The 10,096-nt window shown below is 31.0% G+C and overlaps 2 protein-coding genes across 2 annotated transcripts in view; one reads left to right on the top strand and one right to left on the bottom strand.

The window, feature by feature from the left end:
* The window catches only part of LOC111630205 (succinate--CoA ligase [GDP-forming] subunit beta, mitochondrial-like), a 57,099-nt gene extending 49,440 nt beyond the window's left edge, over nt 1-7,659 (bottom strand). Inside the window, exon 1 of the mRNA XM_023374268.1 lies at nt 7,526-7,659. Within this exon, the coding sequence (XP_023230036.1) occupies nt 7,526-7,588 (63 nt within the window). The 5' untranslated portion in view covers nt 7,589-7,659. The remainder of the gene's footprint in view (nt 1-7,525) is intronic.
* Nucleotides 2,712-10,096, top strand: part of LOC111630206 (importin-9-like) — a 57,981-nt gene continuing 50,596 nt past the window's right edge. Inside the window, exon 1 of the mRNA XM_023374269.1 lies at nt 2,712-2,855. Coding sequence (XP_023230037.1) covers nt 2,720-2,855 — 136 coding nt within the window. The 5' untranslated portion in view covers nt 2,712-2,719. The remainder of the gene's footprint in view (nt 2,856-10,096) is intronic.

Here is a 10,096-nt window from a genome sequence, read left to right on the forward strand (position 1 = left end):
GTGTGTGTGTTGGCATCTAATTTGTTTAATTTCTTTATTTTCTGTTCTGAGATATTAAACAATATCTCAGAATGGGTAAAGTTTAAGAAACGAAATGTGTCACTGTAGCTTGCGTATAAAGGGGCATTAATACTATTAAATTTTGGTTCTTAATGAAAGGTCGACAGGGTGAAGACATAAAAGTGATCATGTGTTATATCTCTTAAGTTGAGATTAACAGGAAAATAACAATTCGCATAACAATGAAATAATCGTACCCAAGACAAAAATTATTCAAAAATGTTTTTTTTTTTTTTTGAGCAGATGAAATGGTTTTGCCAAATTTTTTAGATTCTTCAAGTTTGAACAGAAAAAGAAAACAAATTACTGTATCTTCAATTGACTAAAATCTTCAACAGATGTTGCTGGGGTTTGGTGCAAAATAGAGGTTCTGCAATCTCGTGCGGCGTTGCCGATAATGGAATAGGACTCCTAAAAAATTATAATTAATCATTATCTACTATATATGTAAACATAAAATCATTCCTCTTCTGGGCAAGCTGCTGTTAGAGTTAAAAGCTATCCTTGTTTTAATTTTTACAACATTATATAAACCACATTTGGAGAGAAAGCCAAAAAACAAAATCATAAAACGACTTACAAAGGGAGGTTACGATGGGGTCATTACAGATTAAAACAATACAGTTTGTGTAAATAAGTTTTGGTATAAACTTTTATTGAAGAAAAGTGCTCCTCAAACATTTAGAAAAATGGAAATTAAAAAAATCTCAAACGACTTATTGGTAAGGTTTTCATTGAAGATTTGGTAGCAGCATGTCTGACTCCATTTGCGAATTTTTCCGGTACGACGAGATTTTTCATGATGGTCTATGAAGTGCAATATCAAGGTTATTCCCTCCAAGCGTTTCACCTTTATGCCAGCATTGTGATATCTATTTTTACAGGCAAATAAAAATATTTATCAAGCGACTTCAAAAATATTTATTTCTGATTATACAAGAATGAGAGACAAGATTGCCTAATAATTCACTCAATCGTCCATCATCATCTATCGGCCTCGATTTTCGCAAGAATGTTGCGTTATTCGTAGTTCGCTTCAAACTTAGGGATTAAAATAAAATTTTTATATTTTTTACTATTAATGTTATAAAACAATGAGTGTAGAAAAGCAGCTTGTATATATTGTGTCTTATTGTTTCCATTGCTTTACGATGTCATCCTACTTCATGTGCTTCTTCTGTTTCCAATCATTTCTTATTTATTTGTGTGTTTATTTTAACCAACTATCCGAATTTGACAGCAATGAAATTAATCTATATGAAACATATCCGTTAATTTCCTCGCTCTCGAATCTAAAAAAAAAAACATGAATTAGACACGGTGCCGCCGAGCCACGCGATCTTAGACAAAAGATTCCTCAAAACTTACTTACGTTTTAGAGCTTGTACACATTAGGCGTTTTGCGTTGCGTTAAACGCGCGTTAGCAGCGTACACACCGCGCGTTAGCTCGGCGTTCGACGACCGTCTAGTGGAGCGTTAGCACTGGCTCAGTTTGGAGATGGACGTGAAAGTAATTGCTTGTGTGTACCTCCTCCATCGTCGCTATAAAAGACGATGGCAGAGGCAAAGAGAATTTTGGGTGCACCCAATATTACGAGATAGACTGACGCATGGAATGTTTCTGACGTTGTATCGAAAACTAAGATAATAGGAACCCAAATTTTTTAATTCTTTTAGAATATCTATAAAATCATTTGACGATGGTTGGTCTCTTTTAGATTTCATCAATAAATAGATCAGTATCGAAATGATCGTTCTCCAATTCGGCCAACGTACGTCCACTCTACCCGAAAGCGCACGATCGAATGTACAACAATATGGCAACAATATATCTCAAAACGCGCGGCTGACGCCCGTAAAACGCGCGTTTTAACAAAAATCTATCAACGCGCGTTTGACGCGCGCTTGGCCAAAAGCGCGCGTTTGAGTATGTATGCCTATGCAGAACTCTTGGTTCTTTAAAACGCGCGTTACCAAAACGCCTAATGTGTACACAGCCTTAACTTCGATTTTCTAGAAATCGTTTGAGAAGTGCGTTTTCTCTTTGAATAACAAATATTTATACCAGGGCCCTGCATACAGTATTATTGAAATCCCCGTTGTAACCTCTCTTATTAGTCATGAAGATATAGTTCGATTTTAAACTTTCCGGCGATTTTAAAAGTAGAAACGTCACCCAACACTGCAATTAATTATTATTATTTTATAATTAATTAATCGTTTTTTTAAAAATACAGCAATACAGGTAATCGTTAGTGTTTATAGCCTGCTATTATGCTGAAACGCGCCGCCGATAAACACGCCGTCACCGTTAACCGGCGCACGTGGTACAAAACGAAGTTACTGCGATAAGAAAATAAGTTATTTTGGAAATTTTAAAAATACAAAAAATAATGTTTAAAATATTATAAAAATTAACTTATAAATATTTATTGACGAAAAACAAAATTAATCTTATTACAACAATATGAAATATTATATTATATAGAAAGTAAAATATCTTATAATTATAATAACTAATCATTCACCAATAAAAATATTTAATAATAAATTTTAAATATTAACATTAATAAAATATTTTTCCTAACTTTCTGTGTATTATTTATTTTATATACACGTTAATATTGTAATCGCGCTAAAAACATTTGTTGATTCAAAATGGCTACACCCAACATCGAAGTGAGTGGCACATTGAAAGAGGCTCTTTTTGAAACTTTGAATGCAATTCTTTCGCCAATTCACGATGTCAGAGCGAATGCAGAAGATCAGTTAAAAGTTTTAGAAGTTACAGATGGTAAAATATTTCATATTGTTTTCAAATTAAATCCATTTTTTCCAGTTTTATATCATCAATATAATTTTTATTTATTTATTTATATTTTTATTGATACGTGTGTTTGACATGTGAAATAACTTTGTGGTAAAATATAGAATTTAATATTATTTTCTTCTAATTAGATTGAGGAATAATGTTAAATTTCATGTTTTTAGTTATTTTTATTTGTAATAATATAATAATAGATGATGATTAAGTTTTTTGTGGATTTGTAATTTTCTTAGAGCAATGATTATAATGTGGAAAGAAAAAAGGTGAAATCATAGAGATTTGCTTGCTTGCATCATTATTTTGCTGACTTGTCATTTCACAGTTTTGTTACATATATTAATCCAAAGTTAGAATTTTGTGAAATTTTTTTGACTAGAAGAGAGAAACTAAATTAAATAATACTTAAATTCTAAAAGTCAGTCAAATCCTATTTATAAAAAATGGAAGGAACCTTATATTAATGAGATTTGTATTAAGTAAACTGTGAAAAAATCAATCGTTAAATGACAAAAGTCAAATTTTCTTCCAATTATTTTTCACTATTCTTTATCTTGATTATGTTTAAAAAATAAACAAATATATCTGTCCAAATATACACTTTTTTGTTGAGGTACAATGACTGGCTTAAAGAAAATCGCTATAAGGCACTGGAATAATAGGATGACCTAATCACCAAATAGAATTTGGAAGCTAGAGATGTTAAAATGTTATAAATTTAAAAATGACTTATTTGCTTGGATTTCAATGGAAATGGTTTGGGTAAGATGTAAACTTTGAATGAGAGATTTGCCATTTCAGAGTTATAGACCCCCTCTATGAGCAAAGAAATCAATGGAACTATATCTATACATGTGACCTTTTGCAGACTTTTTTCATTTTGATTTATTGTTTTTTAGTTCAGGTGATGTCTATCATCTTTTTTCAGAATAAAATATTTTGTTTTGTTTTGATATATCCTTTTTTAGAAAATATGCCAAACAGAAGAATGCATATATACTTTTAGTTATTATGCAGTCATATTTCTAAGGGACAAACTGTATTCTGATTCAATGTTTTATTGCCAATCTCCTTTTTTCCTGCTGAATATTATAAATCATGATATAAAGGTAATAAAAATCAGATCTATTTTATTTAAAATTGATCAAAATTATGAAAATCTGTGAAATTAATTAAGACTAAAGAAATTAATAATTAATTATCCAAAGTCTTGTAACACATCTGTTAGGTATATAGAAAATATAGGTTTGAATCCTATTCATAGCTATTATTTTCTTCCAGAAACTTGTTGAGGCAGAGCAATTAGCAAAGCTTCTTCTATGTGGCTTACAGAATTGTGTTTGTTCTCAAAATCTATTTGATCAATTTTGATTAAACTTTGCCATTTTTCATTAATTGCGATGAGGAATTCAAAAATGTATTAAAAAATTGGGGTCGATGACTTCGTTTTCAAGATATAAGGTTGTTTCATGAATGTGTCCAACAATGCAATATCGCACAAATTGTGCAACTTTGTAGTGTGATGTTTCACAGTTGTTAGGATGTCTTTTATGGACTTATAGAATCAAGTTTGTTCTCAAAATTTAATGGGCCGATTTTGATAATCAAAGCAATTGATGGCGATTGCTTTGTTCTTGGATTGCCTCTTTGTGTTGGCAAGTGCAAGGATAAGTTCTCTGTACCTGGCTTGTGCTAGGATCATGTCTCCCATAGTAGGCAGGTATAAGGATCTTTTGTGGAAGCAAGTGCAAGTTCATCTGCCCACATCTGTAAAAAGATTGCCTCTTCTGTGTGTAACAAGTACAGGGATCCCTGTTTTCTTTCTGGCTCTGTCTCAATTCTATCATGGTATGACAAAATTGTGCAATGTCCTAGTAAATGAATTATTTGTTTAATTGCATGAAATAGCAACAAAAGCAATTATCTTTAGGCCAAATTTCATAATTTGATTACTTAATAGCACAGTTATAGCTTATAAATCTAGAGATTAAAACTTTATGGTTAATTCAGTATTGGACTATGATTTATAATTGGAATTTGTAAAGGCTGATGATTTTTTTATAGGTTCTCTGAATTTCTTCATGTTCAGATAATATGTAATGTAATTTATTTTTTTCCTCATTGGTCCTGCATGCATCAGTGATAAAAAACATGAAATACTTGCAAAACAGGTTGACAGTTTTAAATATAAATAAGTAAAAATTAAAACAATGGGTTCAGTAATAATATATCCAACAAAGTTGTAAATTCTAAAAATAAACTTATTTCTAGATTAAAACAAGTAAATATACTCTGTACATCTGACTTCGAGAGACTTAATCAGGCAGACAAACGAAATAACGAAGAAATGCTAAACCTTTATTTTTAACAATTCCATTCTCAACAATTCCAAACCATCCAAATGCATTTCGCCTTTGCAATCAGACTTCATCAGTGGATACTGTTAATTGCCAGTTGTTGTTTTTATGCCGGGTGATCTCTTTCCAGCATGCATCTACATTCATTCCGGTATTCAGATTTATTATATTTGTGTATATGATACAAAAATGTTCAATAATTCTTCTTTTAATGAAATTTTTAACTTTATATAATAAATTATTACAAAAGTTGCTTCTAGCCCTTGATATAATAATATCAATTAAATTAAAATATCCACAACCGTGAGGCAGATAATAGTGAGGGCTTATCAGACCAAATGATGGGCACAAATGCTCAAGGCGCTACCATGCAAGGTCATGAAGATTTATTACACCTGTCTGCACTGATATTGCCTACTGCTCATACTGTTATATTTGGTATATATACTGTTACATTGGCATCTTCATCTTTATATTGTATAGTTTTAGGCATAGCTTTTAAGTTCACCTTTTGTATAATTTTTAATATACCACCTACTTTAGACAATACTTACTGATGATGCTTACTACTCACACTGTTACAGTGGTGTCCTCAACTCATATATTGTATAACTTTAAGCTTAGTTTTAAGTTGACCGTTACTTTGTTTAATTCTATTATGGCATTACCTTTAACTAACACCAACTGATGAGGGACTGTTTTCTGTTAGAAAACAGTCCGAAATGCATTTTGGGTTTTCGTCTTCATACCTATGTAGTAACGTTTTGTGTTTATTAAATTTTTTTCACTTTAATCTCTGAGCGTTTGTGCCCATCATTTGTTCTGATAAGCCCTCACTATTATCTGCCTCACGGTTGTGGATATTTTAATTTAATTGATATTTTATATAATATTTTAACATTATTTCTGTCTATTTTACAGTTAAATCTACTACAATGTAAATACCATGGTAATTCTTGTCTTTTTAATCTAATAGCTGCTTCATGTTCTTTTAACCATATTTCTAATTTTCTTCGGTTTCTCCAATATAGGCTAATATTTTGGTATAGAACATGTACATGATAATCTATAAATGATGCCTGCAATTTCTAGTTGTTTTTTCTTTATGTTTTGATCTTCATTATTTATAACATCAATTATATTCATCATCATGTTTTTCTGCTTTGCCACTATGCACATAGAAAATTTTTTAAAAACTGGTTTATATTTTTCAAATAAATTATTTATATAAGGAAACTTAATATATAAATTATCTATTCTTTGATTCTTAACTTTATATCTATCTTTTATATAACAGTTATACCACTTACATACAGTGTTTTTTGGATAATTATTTAATAAATATTTTTTGAATAGTTGTCTTGTCTCTGTTTCTATGTCTTCCTGTAGTGTCGTCCATTTATCAATGCAAGATTATCAGCCATGTGCATTAACATTTTGTTGACTGCCATAAACACTAACTTACAAAATTGCATTGTAATGTTTGAATTTTTAATACAGTTGTCCCTCGATAATCCGACGTTTTTTAATCCGACATGCTCAGTAGTCCGATGCACTTTCCGTCAAGGTACCCGTCCTCGTTATGTGTCTGCTTGCACAGAAGCATGTCGCGATCTGAATCTCCCNTAGCACTGGCTCAGTTTGGAGATGGACGTGAAAGTATAAGTTTAGATTAGAATTCTTTTTCTTTTCATTCTAAGAAATATTCGAAAGAATCATCGTCACAATGCCCTTTAGCACATATTTATCTATCCGAATTTATCTGATACAATGTATTTAATGCATGTGTACAAGTATATATGTGGCAATGGTTAACATACAGTATATTACACGATTATCAATATTTTCAGTAATATAACAAGGTCTATATATCTTTTAAAACATTTTTCAATATTTTAACATCAAATAAGACTTCAATATAAATAAGAATAGTCATTGTCTTATACAACTAATACTGTATAATTCAGAAATGCTTCTATAATTATTGTAAATAATTATTTTATGTGCTTAACAAGTTTTTTTTTGACATTTTATTGTTGTTTTAGAATTGTATAAAAGGCATTCAATTATGCAAATGAAATTTATAAAAATTTAATTATTATTGGTATTTTATATTTGAATACAAATTTAATAAGAGAAATCCTAACAATGGAAAAATGTTTTAAGATAAAATTCACATATGTTATAGTATATTGCATGTTTTCTTAATTATAAAGAACATTTTTGCTTTTTATTATATTTATGCGAATGATTTATAAGTAAACACGTTATTAATTCTCTTACCTGAAGCCTAAGTAACTGCACCGTGGAGCGCATCCATTTTAAACTTTTACAAACAGCAGCCATCTTCCATTAATCAAAAGTAAACATAACTGTAAATCACGTGCTTCTACCAGCCTATTTTTATCTCGATTTACGAGATTTTAGTATTGGTTATATTTGTTTATATACTTATTTTTTTAATAAATATATTAAAATTTATTTAAGTTTTAATTTATAGTGTTTTTCCTTTATAAATTATATACATGCAGTGTTCTTTAATTTAAAAAAAATAAAAAAATTATATACAGTATATATATTGCCCATACGCACACCATAAGTACGCGTATACGGTGACTGAGTTAAAAATAAAAATCTGTTTTAGGAAAAACATAACAATAACTAATAAACAGTGTTTAATACTACTAATTAATTATTTTTTCTTTATAAACGTACGCATTTATATTGTGGGATTTACATAATTTTTCACTTTTTTGGTATTATCTCTGTCCCCTCCCCGTTTGCTTTTTACCAGGGCTGTGGAGTCGGAGTCGGAGTCGTGGAGTTTTGATGTTTTAGCCGGAGTCGGAGTCGGAGTCGTCAAAAAATCCGCCGACTCCGACTCCTTTTTACTTACCAACTTGTTATGTATATAAAACGGAAAAGTATTGGAATCGTGTCAAATTTGACCCTCCAAGTTTTTTTTGCAAATCTACACGTTTGGAGACCTCCTGAACCCTAAAAAAAGTCAGTAAAGGAGAAAAATTCGCGCGCGTGTGTGTGTTGGCATCTAATTTGTTTAATTTCTTTATTTTCTGTTCTGAGATATTAAACAATATCTCAGAATGGGTAAAGTTTAAGAAACGAAATGTGTCACTGTAGCTTGCGTATAAAGGGGCATTAATACTATTAAATTTTGGTTCTTAATGAAAGGTCGACAGGGTGAAGACATAAAAGTGATCATGTGTTATATCTCTTAAGTTGAGATTAACAGGAAAATAACAATTCGCATAACAATGAAATAATCGTACCCAAGACAAAAATTATTCAAAAATGTTTTTTTTTTTTTTTGAGCAGATGAAATGGTTTTGCCAAATTTTTTAGATTCTTCAAGTTTGAACAGAAAAAGAAAACAAATTACTGTATCTTCAATTGACTAAAATCTTCAACAGATGTTGCTGGGGTTTGGTGCAAAATAGAGGTTCTGCGATCTCGTGCGGCGTTGCCGATAATGGAATAGGACTCCTAAAAAATTATAATTAATCATTATCTACTATATATGTAAACATAAAATCATTCCTCTTCTGGGCAAGCTGCTGTTAGAGTTAAAAGCTATCCTTGTTTTAATTTTTACAACATTATATAAACCACATTTGGAGAGAAAGCCAAAAAACAAAATCATAAAACGACTTACAAAGGGAGGTTACGATGGGGTCATTACAGATTAAAACAATACAGTTTGTGTAAATAAGTTTTGGTATAAACTTTTATTGAAGAAAAGTGCTCCTCAAACATTTAGAAAAATGGAAATTAAAAAAATCTCAAACGACTTATTGGTAAGGTTTTCATTGAAGATTTGGTAGCAGCATGTCTGACTCCATTTGCGAATTTTTCCGGTACGACGAGATTTTTCATGATGGTCTATGAAGTGCAATATCAAGGTTATTCCCTCCAAGCGTTTCACCTTTATGCCAGCATTGTGATATCTATTTTTACAGGCAAATAAAAATATTTATCAAGCGACTTCAAAAATATTTATTTCTGATTATACAAGAATGAGAGACAAGATTGCCTAATAATTCACTCAATCGTCCATCATCATCTATCGGCCTCGATTTTCGCAAGAATGTTGCGTTATTCGTAGTTCGCTTCAAACTTAGGGATTAAAATAAAATTTTTATATTTTTTACTATTAATGTTATAAAACAATGAGTGTAGAAAAGCAGCTTGTATATATTGTGTCTTATTGTTTCCATTGCTTTACGATGTCATCCTACTTCATGTGCTTCTTCTGTTTCCAATCATTTCTTATTTATTTGTGTGTTTATTTTAACCAACTATCCGAATTTGACAGCAATGAAATTAATCTATATGAAACATATCCGTTAATTTCCTCGCTCTCGAATCTAAAAAAAAAACATGAATTAGACACGGTGCCGCCGAGCCACGCGATCTTAGACAAAAGATTCCTCAAAACTTACTTACGTTTTAGAGCTTGTACACATTAGGCGTTTTGCGTTGCGTTAAACGCGCGTTAGCAGCGTACACACCGCGCGTTAGCTCGGCGTTCGACGACCGTCTAGTGGAGCGTTAGCACTGGCTCAGTTTGGAGATGGACGTGAAAGTAATTGCTTGTGTGTACCTCCTCCATCGTCGCTATAAAAGACGATGGCAGAGGCAAAGAGAATTTTGGGTGCACCCAATATTACGAGATAGACTGACGCATGGAATGTTTCTGACGTTGTATCGAAAACTAAGATAATAGGAACCCAAATTTTTTAATTCTTTTAGAATATCTATAAAATCATTTGACGATGGCTGGTCTCTTTTAGATTTCATCAATAAATAGATCAGTATCGAAATGATCGTTCTCCA

Source organism: Centruroides sculpturatus, unplaced genomic scaffold (assembly GCF_000671375.1).
Source record: "Centruroides sculpturatus isolate CEXI.00-Female unplaced genomic scaffold, Cexi_2.0 scaffold613, whole genome shotgun sequence".
NCBI classification, from domain to species: domain Eukaryota; kingdom Metazoa; phylum Arthropoda; class Arachnida; order Scorpiones; family Buthidae; genus Centruroides; species Centruroides sculpturatus.